The following is an 18,124-nucleotide window of genomic DNA, read 5'->3' on the forward strand; positions in this document are numbered from 1 at the left end:
CAAGAAAAAATGTCACCAGGGATGTAGTCTTTTTTGAGTTTCAACCCTATTTCGGGTCTTCTCAGAATCCTCTTCACGGGGAGAGTAGTGGGTTGGAAGAGGATTCTCATTCTCCCTTCTTTTTTGTTCCCATTTCAGCACCTTCCACTACTACTAGCTATAACATTCCGGGTCAACCTAGTGAGACTTCCACTGTGCCATTTGCTTCTCCAGATTCGGCTGATACTTCTGAAGGTTCCAGTAAACAAGAGAAAGAGATACTTACATACAGTAGAAGGAAGAAGGCCCCTCAACCTCATGATTGCAACCAGTTGAACTCAGATCAATCTGTCTCTGCAATCCAAGGTAATTCTGATTCACTCAATTCAGATTTGGATCTTCCTATTGCTCTCTGTAAGCCTGTTCGTTCTTGTACCACTCGGCATCCCATAGCCGATTATGTTTTTTACTCACACTTATCCCCTGCCTATCATTCCTTTGTGTCTGCCCTTTCCTCTGTATGTGTCCCTTCCAGGTATTCAGAGGCGACATCTGATCCAAGGTGGAAAGAAGCCATGAATGAGGAGATGAAAGCCCTAATGAAAGCAAGGACATGGGAATTGGTGGACCTGCCAGAAGGGAAAGGCACTGTTGGGTGCAAGTGGGTATTCACAGTAAAGCACAGGGAAGATGGGTCAGTTGAGAGGTACAAGGCCAGACTCGTGGCAAAGGGGTTTACACAAAAGGAAGGAATTGACTACAAGGAAACCTTTGCCCCAGTAGCAAAGCTCAACACAATCAGGGTTCTACTGTCACTAGCAGCAAAATTCTCTTGGGAACTTCATCAGCTGGATGTGAAGAATGCCTTCCTAAATGGTGATCTTCATGAAGAGGTATTCATGGAACCCCCACCTGGATATGATGTTGGAAAGAAGGTATGTAAACTAAGGAAAGCATTATATGGTTTGAAGCAATCTCCCCGGGCATGGTTTGAGAGACTTTGTTTGGCCATGAAGAAAGTAGGGTACACTCAGAGCAGTGCAGATCATACATTGTTTACAAGGAGACAGGATGACAAACTTACAGCACTCATTGTGTATGTGGATGATATGGTGATTACTGGAAATGATGTGAGAGAGATGAAGAGGCTGAAGGAGTTCTTAGCTTCAGAATTTGAGATCAAAGACCTGGGAAATCTGAGATACTTTCTTGGAATTGAAGTTGCTAGATCAAGAGAAGGAATCTACATATGTCAAAGAAAGTATGTGCTAGATCTCCTAGAGGAAACAGGCATGATGGGGTGCAGGCCAGCAGACACTCCAATAGAACCAAGCCATGGATTACAAGAATCAATGGGTGAGGAATACTGTGATAAGGAAAGGTACCAAAAGTTGGTAGGAAAACTGATATACTTGTCCCTTACTCGGCCAGACATTGCCTATGCAGTGCATATTGTCAGTCAATTCATGCACTCACCAAAGACCCCTCATATGAGAGCAGTGGAAAGAATCCTCAGATACTTGAAGACTTGCCCAGGGAAAGGAATTTTATTCAGAAAAAACAGCAGACTTGAAATTGAAGCCTACACTGATGCTGATTGGGCTGGGTCTGTTGGAGACAGAAAATCAACCTCAGGTTACTGTACATTCTTGGGAGGAAACCTAGTCACATGGCGTAGTAAGAAGCAGAATGTTGTAGCTAGATCAAGTGCAGAAGCAGAATACCGAGCTATGGCACACGGGGTTGCTGAACTCTTATGGCTCAGGACTCTCCTTAATGAGCTTGGTATCAAGACAGAGGGTCCTCTCAAGCTATATTGTGATAATAAAGCTGCTATCAACATTGCCAACAATCCTGTGCAGCATGACAGGACAAAACATATTGAAATTGATCGACACTTTGTCAGAGAGAGAATTATTTCAGGAGAACTCTGTGTGCCTTATACTCCATCAGAGATGCAGATTGCAGATGTATTAACTAAAGGGCTGGCATCAACGAAGTTCAGGGACATACTTGGCAAGCTAAACATGATTGATATCTATGCTTAGCTTGAGGGGGAGTGTTAGAATATTAGAGTTATGTTCGGCTGATAAGAGTTCTTATTAGCCCATTCTTATGTTTAACTTATCTTGTAACTGGGCTTGTGTTAATGGGCCTAATCCTGTTTAATGTTTAAGTCATCTGGGTGTCCCATCACTAATCAGGGGCATCCCAGTAATTTCTTGTACCTTGTACTATATTCATCTATAAATAAAGAACTGGTCGACTGGCTAGTACAGTTCGACATTCTCTTCTTTTCTGTCATTCTCTTTTCTTCCTTGCTACTTCGAGTATAGCACTTCAGATTACACTGCACAATCTCCTCCATGCTCTTTGATTTGTTGCTAAAGACTCATCTTTTCCTTTCTGACCAGATTACCCAAATCACAGCCGTAGGAATGGTTCTCCATATTAATTTTCCTTTTATCTTCAGACCTTGAATACCCCAGCAAAGCAGCAGATCTTTAGCTGAATTTGGCATGACCCAACAAAGACCAACAGCTCCTATAAAATGAAACCAGACTCTAGAAGAGATAGGGCAATGGATGCACAAATGGTCTGTGGATTCAGGCAATAGACCACACAAACCACACAACAGAAAAGGGAGATGAAGACCCCTTCTATCTAGATTGATTCTTGAGAGGCATTTGTTCAACACCACTGTCCACACAAGGAAGTTAGACTTTGAGGGAGAACTAGAATTCCACACTTGCTGGCAGGGAAAGTTAGTAACCCCTGTTCTACTGAGATTAGAAGTAAGGAATTTGACTGAGAAGCAGCCATCCCTACTCCAGGATCAACTCCTTCATCTTCACTATTAATATCTATAGACTGCTCCTGTAATATCTGCAATAGCTGCAGCACTCCATCTATTTCCCAATCGAACAAATCTCTTCTAAACTGAGGATTCCATGCCACTTTACTGTTAGACAAAACATAGGACTCTGCCACAGATATTTCCTGGTTAGCTGCACATTTGTAAAGAAGGGGAAAAGCCTCTGTTAAAGGTTTGTCCAAACACCAGGGATCTTTCCAAAATTTCAGCCTACCACCATTTCCAAAATTCCTTCCTTATTTCTTTCACTCTCATGGTCCTAGAATTTCTTTCCTCCCATAAAGTCCAGCATATAGCAGCCCTCATAAACCTCCACATAATCCATCCCCATAAAGTCCAACATCTGCCTGACCATGAATGCTCAAAATTACCTTAGCCCACAACTTATCCCTCTCTTCTCCAAACCTCCACAACCATTTTCCCAACAAGGCTTCATTCTTCTTTCGAATGTTTCCTAATGCTAGACCCCCATCAACCTTACTTTTGGAGACTATTTCCCAGTTCACCCTCGAAGACTTCAAAACTTGAACTGATAAGCATGGAAGAATTCAAAATTTTATCTAATCAACACATATTGAGTATGTTGATTTTCTATGTTTCAATCAACATCTTATTCTTCTTAATTCACTCTATTTTCTGATTTTTTTTTCTTTCTTCTATCTTTTTCATGAATATGTTGATTTTCTATGTTTCAAATGAAGCTTATACATTTTTATGAAGATTATAAACAATTAATAGCGAAAGATGGTTGCTACTTGCTATTGAAACCTAAGGAATTACCCTAGGATTCATGTTTTGTTTTTTGAAAAAAAAAAAAAACATCACCTAGGTGACTGGGTTACAATTAATAGTGAAAGATGGGTTTTATTTAAAAAAAAAAAAGAACCATCACCTAGCCTCATCTCAACGCCTTGAAAACTTTGCATTTGGGATCTATTCCCATACTTTGACTATCAAGAAATACAAAGATGGCTTTACATATGGAGTAATGAGTTTGCATGGTCACAACACTTCCTTTTGACCCTCCAATCAAAAACATACTACCAACCAAATCACCTAGTTGCCTAGGTGATTTGGTTTCAATGTTCTCATATGGTCACAACACTTACTTGTGACCCTCTAATAAAACACAAGATATTCTATTAATGAAATGGAAAACCAAATAAATTATCCAGTGAGTGCATCCTGTTGTTGCTACCCTAAATGACACACAAACAACCCGCTAAGATATATGAAGAAATAGCTTAACATGTTGAATGATGAGTTCACACAACCACAACACTTTCATGCAACCCTCAAATGAAACACAAGCATGCAATCAATCAAATGAAAAACTAAATCACTGGATGAGTGCATGCCTAGGTAATTTGGTTTCGATGAGTTTCACATGGTCACAAAACTTTCTTGCAGCCCTACTATAGAACACAAACATGCTAATAATCAAGTGAAAAATCAAATCACCCAATGAATGCATGTCTATTTCTTATCCCGAATGATGCAAAAATAACCCACCAACATATGAAAAAAGTAGAGACTACCTTTAAGGTACTATGACAATCAAGAAATGCCAAGGTAGCCTAACATGTGTCGTGATGTGTTCACATAGTCACAATACTTTCTTGTGACTTTTCAATGAAACACTAACTTGCTATCAATCAAAGGAAAGGAACTTAAGATTTCTTTGAGGAAAGAGAAAGAAATAAGGAGGCAATATTGGAGACTGTTACATAAGAGTTGCACGCTGTGTGAAAACATTGAAATTATTCTCAGATTTCTCAATGGTAGACTTATTTTGAGACTGGAGGTTGGTTGCCCTTTCTTCCTGTAGGAAACAAAAGATCCTGCAGGCTTGGTGTCCCTCAAGCGGTGGGTGGATGAAGCTGAGCTTTGATGGAAGTAGTTTTGGCAATTCAGGGCCTTGCAGAATTGGTGGAGTGATTAGAGATGAGAATGGGAACATTTGTGGTTTGTTTTCAGGGCCTATTGATCAGGGTGATTCAGTGAGAGCTGAATTCATGGCTGCTATTGCTGGGGTGCAAAAAGTTAAGGATATGAGAATTACAAGGTTGATTGTTGAAGGGGACTCGAAAATAGTTTGGTAGGTGGAAAAAAGAAGGGGGATTATGGCAATTCAGAAACGAATTCAGGAGGTTCAAGTTGCTGTCAAGACAATTGCGAATTCATGTAAGATGGATTAGGAGGTCTGCTAATGGTTTGGCAGACAGATTAGATAAGCAAGGAATATATAGACATCATTTGGTTTGGGTTCAATTTTAAAAGGGTAGAGGGTCTTTTTGTTGTAAAGGGTTGTTCTCCTAACAACTTCTTGTTGTATTCTCTTTTTCTTAAAGTCTTAATAAAATTTCTTGAGTTGCTGATAAGAAAAAAAAGACAAGAAAAACCAAATCACCTAGTGAGTGCTTACCTGGGTGATTCTTGTAACCCTCCAATAAGTCACAGACATACTAATATTCAAATTTAAAACCAAATCACCTTGTGAGTGCATGCCTAGGTGATTTGGTTTTGATTAGTCCATATGGTGACCACACTTTCTTGCAACCCTCCAATAAAACATAGACTTTCTATTAATCAAATGAAAGACAAAATTACCCAATGAGAGCATACTTGTTGTTTCTACCCCAAGTGATACATGAACTATCATGTGATAAAATGGAGACTACCTCTAGGATTTACTACCTTACTAGGAATATTAAAAAATACAAAGGTAAGGTAACATGTGGAGCAATGAGTCACATTCATAACATTTTGTTGTGGCCTTTAAAAAAACCCAAACATGCTATAAGTCAATAGATAAACCAAATCACCCAGTGAGTGCATACCTGGGTGATGTAGTTTTCATGAGTTTACATAGTGACAACAATTTCTTGCAGCCTTTCAATAAAACATAAATATGCTGCTATCAATCAAATGAAGAACCAAATAACCCAATGAAGGCATGTCTGCTGTTGCTAAACCAAATGATACAAGAACAACCTACTATCATATAAAATAGAGACTACCTCTAGAATATACTACCTAACTATGACATTCAAGTAATATCAAGGTAGCTTAACATGTAGAGCGACACCTAGGCAAGGTTTAAAATTTTGATACAAGACGCCCAAGGTTTAAATTTGAAGATTTTTCAAATTTTGAAAAAATATGGCAAAAATAGGTGAGTTTTTTCAATTTATTATAATATCTTGTGATTTCTTTTTTTTCTTGAATGTTTAAATTTATGATCTACATTTCTTACATTCAAAATCACAATTTTTTTGTGTTAATAGTAGATTTATGGAAATTTCATGAAGATATTTAGAGAAAATATAAATTAACAAAAAAAAAGAAAATGCAATTTTTTCTCTGCCTATAAAGACTAAATATGTTTTAGATCTATGGATTTATCTATCATATCCATAGAGCAATTGAAAATTCTTCTTTAATATTTTTTTGATTTTTTATATTTTTAGAATTAAAAAATAAATAATAATTAATTATATTTTATCATTTGATCACAACAATTGAATATATTATAATTCTATTGATGATCTATCATATCCACAGAATTGAAATTTCTTCCTTAATAATTATTTTTTATTTTTATATATTTAGAATTAAAAAATAATTAATTAATTAATTATATTTTATCATTTGATCACAATGATTGAATATATTATAATTCTATGGATGATCTATCATATCCACAAAGCAATTGAAATTTCTTCTTTAATAACTATTTTTTGAATATATTATATAATGTTTATTTATTTTTTATATTTTTTTGGAAATAAATAATTATTTATTATATTTTCACTTAGAAGTTGTTCCAATGCATTTTTTATGGTTGGATAGGAGATTTGGGTTTTTCCCATCCCATAAAACATTGAAACTTAAGAATTATAATTTATAAACTATAGTTAAGCATAGGATTTTCAATGAAATTATAATTAACTACAATATATTTCTTCATAAAACCATTAGAATACATTAGTTTATATTGTTTTCAAGCGTATTTCTTCATTGAGGTCTTATATTTAGTGTTATTGATGTATTTTTATGATTTATTAAAGTATTTATATTGTTTCCAAGCGTATCTTAGTTTTTCTCCGATACACATGCATATCCAAGGCATATCCCGATACGTCGCTTAAAATTGCCTTTCCGATACACTTGGTGTTTCTGATACTTTGAACCTTGCACCTAGGTGATAAGGTGCTCATGGACAGTCGTCTCACTTAATTGCCAAGATATTTTTTACACAGTACTCTTAGATGCTTTTATACTAACTTTCTAAGATTATAATAAATAAGCAGACATTATTAAACCAAATTATTAGTTTGAATTAAACTACTAATTTCTTTTTATGATTTTTCTTATTCTTACGGTTTAATCAAATGTATATTGTCTTGAACCGTTGAAGACTTCAAAACCTGAACTAGCAAGGAAGCACTCAACATTTTGTCCAATCAACACATATTGTCCAGTCAACTCAAAATTTGTTGAAGATTTCTTTTCCATCTTCTTCCTAGGGAAAAAAGGGAGGCTCAGCCCCTCTATTTTCTGAAATTTCTTTTCTTCCTTCCATTTTTTCATAAGTTGATTTTCTTTGTTTTAAATGAATTTTATACATTGCTATGAAGATATAGACAATTAATAGTGAAAGATTGTTGCTACTTGCTATGGAACCTAGGGTAGGATTCATGGTTTTTATATTAAAAAAATCCCATTGCCCAGGCAATGCCTAGGTGACTAGGCAACAAGCCCCCCCCCCCCCCCTTGCCTAGCCTCACCTCAGTGCCTTGAAAATTATGGAAACTGGGTTCCTCAGGTCTTGTCATTTGGAACTGTCAAAATGGTTTTTTTCTCCACCTTGTGTCCGTTTCTGCCTGAGGTAACATTTAGATTTCTTTCCAGGAAATAATGATGGTGGGCGAATGGTGTTGGGTCAGACGTTTACAATTGGTAATGCATTTTTAATAGTTCAATTGTATTTGCTTATATTCTTTCTCATTATGCTTGTTTCCAGCTGTCATTCTTGATATGGCTTATTTTCATGGAAGTAATTTCTTATCCTTCATAAGAGAAATTTTCTCCATGTTGCACACTGATACACATGTCTCACTGCTTTCTTCAACAAACAGGAAACAATTGCAATAGTAGGCAGATTGAATGGAATTTGATGTAAGAAAAGACAAAGGTTGGCTTTAGTGTATTAAAAAATGCCTCTGATATTATAGAAACTTTCAACAATAAATTTGGAATATTGATGGTATAGTTCATGTAGTAAGATGAAAAGTGGTTGTACACTGTTGTAACATGATTGCCCAGTATAAATGGGTCAGAGTCTTAGTGGAACTGCACAAGGGGACTGGATTTGGTTATGTAAGCACAAATAGAATAAGAGTTTTTAATTGGTAACGGAAACTTTGTTGATTAATTATATAATAAATGATGTACAAAAGGGTCAAGAAAACCTTCTATCATATGGTAGCTCTTTTACATACATGTTAGAAAAAGAAACCAATATAAAAAATACATTGTCTCACTAATTCTTCCCACTTGACATCAGAAGTCATGCTTATATCCTTCTTCTCTGTGCTCAAAAGTCCAATCCATGATAGAAAAAAAGCTTATATCCTTTCAAGTTCTGCACAACGGCCTTGACTTAGAAAATCCTATGGTGCAAAGGTGATGATCCTCCATAAATTGTTCCTTTCAAGTTGAAAGAAATAGCTGGCCAAGATGCTGATCAAAAAGAGAGAGAGAAATAGCTGGCCAAGATTGTAAAATCTATGCATGCAGTTTGGAACCCTTCCATCCACCAAAAAAAAGAGGAAGAGACCTAAAACTTTTGTTCAGACATTATATTGCACAAGCAAATGATTAGCATCTTCTTCTTCCTCCACACATAAGGTTCACTTTTTAGCAAGATCTATGTTCTGAGACTTCAATTCGCCTCAAGTGATGGTCTTTCAGTCACTGCTAATGAAGTGGAAATGTCCACTCTAGTAGGAGTCAAGTTGACCCAAATTAGATTGTTGTAGGAGTTAACTGACAAATGTCATTTGGGCCTATCATTTTTTTAGTAGACTCATTTGGGAATAGTGAAACAGAAAGGAATGGCAAAACAGGATTCATGTAGCATTTATCCAAAAAAAAAAAAGGATTCATGTAGCCAATCTCATATAGTTGGGACAAGGCTTAGATGATGATGATGATGATTAGGAATGGCAACGGGGCGGGGATCATATTCCCCGTACCCAACCCCGATTCTGAAATTAACTCCCATCCCCGTCCCCGATCCCCTTTGGGGATAAATTTTTTCCTCTATCCCTGATCCCCAACGGGGACCCAAATCCCCAAAAGTTTTTTAGATAACAATATTTTTTTTGAAAAATAAATTTACTTAAAATAAATAAAAAATGTAAATTATAAATAATGGTTTTAATATGTTTATATATATATATATAATCGGAGTAGGGGCAGGTGGGGACCTCAATCCCCATCCCCGTCCCTTCTCATCCAAAACAATTCCCATCCCCAACCCGATGGGGTCGGGGAAGCCAGGTCTCCGTCAGGGATGGGGAAAATTGCTATCCCTAATGATGATGATGGTTTAGGACTCAGTCCACTCTCTTTGATCTTCATATTCTGGCTGAATTAGTTAAACATCTAAGCTCTGCAATAGCCTCATTTATTCCCTCTTACTCCCAATCCAGCAAAGGCCTATGTTGCCCAGATTTTATTTACACTAGAGGTTGAAGTATCCGAAACAACACAGCAACCTTTTACAGGTGTCAAGTATCATAGATCAAGGGTAATTAGGTAAATATGGCATAGCCTTCCCATTGAGCACCTAGCATCTTTCCAGTATCTGATCCTGTTACCAACCTCCACTTCAAATGTGCATCTCAAAATAAAATCTGAAACACTCTTTTTGTTTCCCTTCAACTTCAATGCACTTTCATACCATAAGTAGAAGTCAAAGGCAGGGGAATCTTAAAATAACTTGAAAGTTACATTTCTTGTAAAAAAGAATTGAATGTGTGAAATCACAAGGAAGCTAATTAGATTTCTTGACTTTGAGAAGTCTACAAAAACTATCCCATCTATATCTGCCATTCTGATCACAATGCTTAAGATGATTAATGAAATTGAACATATACTTCGGTTGAGATTAATCCATTCCATGCTTTTGTTTTCTGCATACAGGAATGGCCAAGAGAGTGTTAGAACTTCACAATCTTCTGGTTCTCCTGTATAACTTGTTTTACCATATTTCTGTGTACAGCAGAAAAGTGCTTGTTTCTGATATAGCTTACTAAGTATGACTTATACTAATGCCTCCTTAGTCCTTACATATTGCTTAAACATGAACCTTACTCTTTGCAGAACCGATGTTGACAATGGGTAGCATTAATCCCATTATGTGGTCTGATAACTGGACAGTTGTTACAGAAGATGGAAGTCTATCTGCACAATTTGAGCATACCATACTAATTACGGAAAATGGAGCTGAGATATTGACCCAATGTTAAAAAAAGGCATTACAAGTATTCATGGTTAAATTATCAAGGGCCCTGGAGTCTGTACCATAATTATATGATTACACAATCTGATTTTAGTTAATTTATTTCCCTAGAGACTAATCATTGTTAGGATTAGTGATTAATTGGTGTAAATTCTCCTTGGGCATAATTGAAAACTGTCTCATTATAATGTTCATTATTAACTATTTGTCCAACATTTGCACTATATTAACTATTATGTCTCATTATAATGTTCATTATTTCAATTTTACAGTATCTAGTAGTTTTCTTGTCCTCGTACAGTCATATTTGAAGAAAATGCTCTAAATTTACACCCATAGATAACATTATTTTTTTATGGGCCACCTGTAGACAACATATGAAATTCATATGTAATGGAATTCTGGATTGGTTGAAGTAAATTTACATAAATAATGATATATGTCAATCACTGGATAATGGTTATAATATACATCTGTTCTCTTGAGTCGTACCTCCATCACTAAGTTGTATTCTTTGCTTGGCTGTCTTGCATGCGGATGCTAAGTAGAGCTTCCTGTGGAGGCGTGGTACCTGTTAACAGCTCTTTGCATTATCCTTTAGCTTTAAGTCCTTTGATTTTTTTTCTTGTAATCCTTCATGAGAAGTTAATTCACAAGCGTAACTATGTTGTGAGCAATTGCTCGCAAACCAGCGGCCCTATCTTGATCAGCGCACGAGTCAGGAGCCCAGGCTTGAAAATCCTATTGAAGGTTATATATCAAATCGCTATACTATACACTCTTAAAAAGGAAGGAAACCGAACTGTTTCCTGCAAATTGATATTTTTGTGATGTTTAGTTTTGTGTAAGATAGCTGCCAAAAAACACTTAGAAAAACGAGTATTAATTATGGGAAAAGGACGTAGATAGTCAGCAAAATTTGAATAACTAGAGCCATAGCGTTCTACGTCAGCAGATAGTAATCCTCATCTCTCCGAGTTGGAATAGCGTGTCTGAAATGTTTTAGATGCCGAGAGAGAGAGAGAGAGAGCTTGGAATAAAAAGTTAAAAACAAACAAACCTCTCGGAAGCCATAAAAAATTAAAAAGTTAAAAACAAACCAACCTCTCGGAAGCCACGTGATCACTTTGGTTGATCCAGAAGAGATGTGCATGCATGTTGACTTTTGATGGCTAATTGATTTCCTTATTCTCGTGAAAATTGTGTATGTATAAATAAGAAAGAGCAAGCATGGTGCATCGGAAGGAAAAACCTCTAATTTCAGAGATGAGCAGTGCTGCAAACAAAACCAGAATTCTCACAATCGATGGCGGAGTAAGAGCCATCATCACAGCAGTTATTCTCTCCTTGGAGTCTCATGAGCTTCAAGTCAGTTCAGTTCAAACTTCCAAGTTCTAACTCATTTGATTGCAATACACGAAAATCGTGTATTACGAGTTTTCAACAATCAATTCTCTCTACTATTTTTTCAGTTTGATAATTCACAAATGGATATAGTAGTGTAGGTATTAATGTCTAAAGCAACATTTTGATGATCCTAAAAATCGAGTTCGACTTCTATCAGGGCAAGTTGGTGCTCACACCCTTCGAATAGCCCCTTGCAACCTTGCATTGGGAATATCTTCCATAAAATAAATCACATAACTATTGCTTTGCCCTGACTGAAGCCGGACTCCTAAAAATCAATTCTCTAACAATACCTAGCTATCAATTCTCAAGAGTCAAGCTCCTTTTTGGTTGAACTATTTATATATTAGTTAATTTACAAAAGGCTTCAATATATGTCTTATGGGCTATATATGTTTGTTTAGCCAAATTGCCTCAAATACTCCCACTCAAAATATTGAAGACTTTTCCACTTATTTTGTCAATGCAGTGCAAAAACATGCATACCCATTTATATATGAACATGAATTGGATACAAGTTTTATGCAAGTTTTCTGATGACGCTGCTGACAATCTTTTCTTACAGGTTCTTGATGGTGAGGATGCAAGGATTTCTGACTATTTGATGTAATTGCCGGTACAAGTACTGGGGGTTTAACTAGTGGCAGCCATGCTAACAATACCAAATCAAAACAACCGCCCTCTCTTTGCTGCAAATGAAATTGTGCCATTCTTTACTGAAAATTATCCTAAATTATTTCCTAGAATTAGGTAAGCCTTATTAATATATGTTTATTGCTCAGATAATTGTTTGTATTACATTTAATATTATTTATTAATGTTAGTTATTAGCTTTTAATGGATGGTATGTACAGAGGATATGCTTCATTGATTCTGAAGGATATGCTAGGACCAAAATGCAATGGAAAGTACTTTCACAATCTATAATACGAAACAAATTTAGAGCTGCAAGGATCAGTCAAGCATTAACTAATTTTGTTATCCACAGTTTTGACATTAACCTACTTGACCCAACAATCTTCTCTGCATCTGAGGTCAGATTCATCAGCCAATAACCCCCATTATGGTACATTCATTAATGACAGTCCTAGCTAGGTATAGTATCTTCTGCAGTAATAGTATTAAGCTTCATGCATGGAACAAGCAATCTGATCAGTATTTCACAGCTCTTATTTACATGAACTCGTTTAGCATCTACTAATGGATGAATGACGCACAGGGTTACAGATCAAGAATTATAAGAACTCAATTAGAATGGAAGAAACTTGTGAAAGCTCTCTGAACCTTTTTTTGTTCTTCTTTTCCTCGTTATTTCTCTCTAGGGGAAAGAGAAAATCTCCAAGGATGCCATGGTGTCAGATATTTGCATAGGAGCTACAGCAACACCAACATATCTACCCCCTTATTATTTTGAAACCCATGATTCCCAAGGCAATTGCAGGGTTTTTAATCTTGTGGACGGTGCAGTAGCAGCTAATAATCCAGTAAATTTCTCTCTCTCTCTCTTGTGCACTACTTTAAGGCATTGTTGGTGATGAGTCATGTGACTCAGGTGCTGTTCAAAGAAAACCCTGAGTTATACCCTGTGAAGCCTGCAAATTAACTATGGAAAGTTCTAGGTCATCCCATTTTTACCTTTGTTGTTTCATATATATATAGAGAGAGAGAGAGATCACATTGGCACTCCAGAGTGCACCCTACAGCCCTCCTAACTGTGTATTAGAACATCTCCCAATGACAAGTATGGGAGATGTTCCCAATGCACGCTGAAATGTGCATGTAGGGCACCTGTGGGTTGCGCTTTGTAAGGCGCTGGTGTGAATTTAATTAAGAGCATGCTTTTGTGAGTGGTGCTTTTTTATGTTTTATTTTTTCTTTTCAAAATCGGTTCAAAGGGCGGGTCGGTTTAAGTCTCGGTTACCCTCTGAATCATGGTCTAACCCAATACAATCCCTATAGGGGCATATATCAGAAAACCATCGACACGATACGGGCCGATACATATTGGTACTTTAAACATTGACTTCACCTTAAATCCACAACTCAATCAATCATGTTAAAATCTGTTTATTTTTATTAATTCATATTTCACTGTCTTTTTATTTAATAAAATATATTTTTTTCATTTAATCCAGTTTTGCTTTTTATTAAATATAGATTTTTAACAGAACTTTCTGTACAACTATGTACAATAATGGGACGGCAAATACAGACCATTCATGAAATGGGTAGCCCTCTATATTTCTCTTTAAGTAATACCAGCTTAATGAACCATTAAGTTATTCCGATGCTGCTTAATGAAGTTCCTAGAGCTTAAATGAATTTTAACAACATTTGTGTTAGAAATCGTTCATGTAATAAACTTGATGCTAGAGGTGATCACGGCCAGGCTTAGCACCTACGATAAGCGCTATAATCCTTTCCAAACTCATCAAATATTTAATATATGCAATTATTTATATAAATATAAAATATTATATGTATAATTTGTGAAAAATTGTCTCATTAATTGTTCACTTACTACAGCTTTCTATAAATTTTTCTACCTTTCCCTACTTTATTTTCTCAGACCAAACACATTGCACTAGCCATTATACTTTGAGAGATTACGGTCAAATGCTTATATTGTGCACTTCTTTTACAAATAATTCCTTGATCAGAATAATTGTGTACATAAATATATAGGCGTACAAATTCCCATGAATTGGGGTATAAATATATGTGACACACAAATTCTATGTATCTCCTTGATAGGAGTCCATAAAGAATTAGGCTTTGGGACGACCAATCACACCAGTCATAAAGTGCATACGGCCCATAATAATTCAATCTCTTCTTCCAGTCAAATCCAATTTTTCTAATAAATTTAATGCAAATTCACAAAATAAGAATTGATAAAAATGAACAAATAAAAATGTCTACCATGAGACAATTCAAAAATGAGGTTTCTTTTGATTCTTTTGGTGGATAGATAATATGGGAACATTATGATATCAGAGCCTGTTTAATTAAGTGGTAGATTTGTGCTTATTCGCGCTTCAAATCCAATATATTTGTGCATGTTAGAGATTAAAACCCTATTAAGGGACCTCACCTACAGTTTAAACTTTTAGGTTGAACAGTTACTTGAGAGAATTCTTTTGATTCACCAGTAGAAATTGCTACTTCTACATGAAACAATATAACTCAAATTATCTGAACATAATCGATGGCATATAGCAAGCAGTGGAACCAACAATAACGCAATGCATTCAGCTAATAATCTGATCTTGAATTAATATGGGTTCAATGTCTTTTCTTAATAGTAAATTTGTTCAATGCCTTTTCCATGGCAATGACAATTCTATTTTTTAATCAAGGTGCAAATGGGTAGAATAAAAAAATAGAATAAACATGCAGTGGGTATTTTTAGCATTTAACAAATAACATTTTACTATTGTTCAATTGATAGAATCAGTAATGCAATGTTAGATTTTAGTAAAAAAAAAAATTGTATAAATAAGGATAGTATTTTTTTTAGGGATGATAGCTAGGTTGCGTTTGGAGACGATGCAAATGGAACGTAAATCCCGGTTCAGGGTAAATTTGCACTCTGGTTCACTTTTGACTGTGTTTGGCAACATTACATTTATGTATTAATAAATGATAGAAAACACATTTTCTAATGTATATTTACACCAATAATGAGATATAAAAGTACATCAATAAAAAAATAAGTAAATTTGCATTCAAGTGGTTTTTTTACTAAAAAAAGGCATATGCTTTATTGGGATTCGTGTTTGCATCCATTATAGCTAAAAATAGATTTAGTAAGAAAATAAATTTATCAATGCAAAACTAACCCAACTTTACAATTTATATAGACCATTTTACACTCTACATATTTACATTTACATATATTTGTATCATTTCCAAACGCAGCTTTAAGTATAGATGGAGAGGAGTTATAGTAAATTTTATAAAAAAGAAATATAGCATTTTGTTGATGCCCTGTATTTATTGGTTGTATTTGCATTTCATTGAGAGGTCACAAGTAGTTGTTTCAACCACCTTCACAGTACTTTGATGTTGATCATTGACCTGCATTGAACTGAAACTTGGCCTCAATTTGACCTGACTAGACCCAACCTGCATCCTTTGAATCTCTCCCATGTCCCATCCTTTAGTAAAGATCAACATTTTGCAATGTCCCCCTCCTATCATCATCATCTAAGCATTATCTCAACCATATGGCGCCCCTCTACATAAATCCTATTTTATCATTTCATTTCATTCAATGATCCTTCCATGAAACATTTTGCAATCTTAATCATCTTATATTTTGGATTTTGTGTGAATCATAAAAATTAAATCCAAATACTATATATAATTAAAACTTACATAGGTTTATATGTTCTCTTACACTAGTGTAAGAAAGGTGCCGATGATAAGGTCTTTAGTGTTTTTTTTTTTTTTTTTTTGCCTTTTTGTATCTTTGGCGAGAGAGAGTGTTAAGGGTGACTTTGAATCTACCGACCACAAGACATTATTGACCACATTCATCCATAAGACACGTTACCTTATTTGAAAAAGAAAGACACGCTGCCTTAAAAATTGATAATCAATCAACTGATATCATTGAATTGGAACTTGAGGGAAAAAAATCAACTGGTGTCCAATCAAATTTATACAAATTCACGTAGGTTTGTGATTGGTACTACCATACCTTTCTAGTGGTACCTATATCTAAAAGTTGCATGTGGCTTGGCCATTTTCATATTTTATTTAACATTAAATACATTCTTTTACCATTATCACTCAAACAAAAATGCTCTAGTTGACTCTACATTTAGGATCTATTTGATTCGTAGTTCAAATTAAAATCAAAATTGGAATCGAAATCTTTTGAAATTAGAATTGGAATGGTCCATTTTTATAGTCTGTTTGGTTCAAACAGGAATAGGAATGAGAATTAAAATTAGCAGGAATAAAATCTCATTCCCAAAGGAGGGGCACAAAATGGCCATTCTCTCAAACGGGGGAATACCATTCTTGTAGGAATGAGAATGGGATTCCAATTCCGTCCAACCAAACAATTTTAATCAGAATAGCCCATTTCGATTCTGATTCTAGACCCCTATTCCAACAAACCAAACGGACCAATATTTTCCTTCCTACCATTATAAACATTACAAGTGAACGCATTGGCTCCCCTTGTAGGCGCATAGCCCCTCACGCGTTCCACGTATCCCAAACCATGCACTGAGAAGGGAGAACATCATCCCATGGGTCATCTTACACTGCACATTTCATGTATAGCAAGTCCCACTTTTATGATGGGCCCAGTCTCAAATTAAGATAAACAGTGTGAGATGATATTGGTAGAGGATTGAAACGTATTTTATTGACAAAAAATTCCGATTTCAGAGAAACACCATGCATTTAACATCTCAACCGTAGGCTAACATTTTTTTTTTAATTTTATTTTAAGAAAAAGGGAAAATTTCCTATCAATAGTTTCCGGTACTTTGACTCAAGTGATAATTTGATTCTCAAACTTTAAAATAAGATAATCCAATATCAGAACTTTAAAAAATTAAATAGCATATAAAAAGACACAAATGCCCATCCATCAATGGCACCCCTCGCTATTTCATCAAATCCCAGTCCTCAACATTTTAATAACTCAACCAAAGAAGATAAATTACTCAGCACCGGTGTTACTGGGGACCTCTATTCTCTTCGAGGTGCTGAAGCACTTGAACGCGCGGTCGCTTGCCATCGCGTCTTGTGTTAGCAAACAGTGGCAATTAACAGCTCTGGTAAGTGGTAACCGCTGAAATAGCTGTGGCAATCAACAGCTGCCATGAAATAAAAGAATAACAACACTGGGCTTTATCGTTTTTTTAATTCTTTTATTCATGCACTGGACGAGCATCGGCTACGACAATCAACAGCTTCGTTCCGTGGTTCTTGCTCTCGGAGGTTTTCGTCGCCTCCATTCTCACTGCCTTGGGCCCCTCTTAAAACCACCTCTATCACTGTCGCTGTCTTCATGGGCCGCGTCATGGTCATCGTCTACTCCCTCTCTCGTCTCCGTTTCCGGCTCATCAAAAACACCAATTCATTGGGGAAAAGACGAGGTTCAAATCTCATGTTGATAATAGAGGCAGATGAAAACGCTTTCTGCTCTGCTCATCACCTTAAATTTCCTTTATATTTTCTTTACACGCATCTCTGTAATGCATAGTAATACTCTCGCAATATTTTTTTTTTTTGAGTTTTTTTCCTTTTTATTATTAACTTCCAAATATCTAACAAACGATGGTGTTGGTGAAAAGAAAATTACTTTT

General features: G+C 35.7%; 1 protein-coding gene across 3 annotated transcripts in view; it reads left to right on the top strand.

Moving 5' to 3' along the window:
• MAP1D (methionine aminopeptidase 1D) overlaps positions 1-10,659 on the top strand; it is a 30,686-nt gene extending 20,027 nt beyond the window's left edge. The window contains exons 9-10 of one of the 3 annotated variants that reach the window (XM_088887452.1): positions 7,769-7,816; positions 10,067-10,215. In XM_088887452.1, the coding sequence (XP_088743578.1) occupies positions 7,769-7,816; positions 10,067-10,179 (161 nt within the window). In that variant the 3' untranslated portion in view covers positions 10,180-10,215. Of the gene's footprint in view, positions 1-7,768; positions 7,817-10,066; positions 10,216-10,246 lie in introns of those variants that run through there. The other 2 variants (XM_010270874.2, XM_088887453.1) reach the window with 2 other exon arrangements.
• Positions 10,660-18,124: the final 7,465 nt, after the last annotated feature.

This window comes from Nelumbo nucifera, chromosome 5, assembly GCF_055504915.1.
Source record: "Nelumbo nucifera cultivar China Antique chromosome 5, China Antique-T2T, whole genome shotgun sequence".
Taxonomy (NCBI): Eukaryota; Viridiplantae; Streptophyta; class Magnoliopsida; order Proteales; family Nelumbonaceae; genus Nelumbo; species Nelumbo nucifera.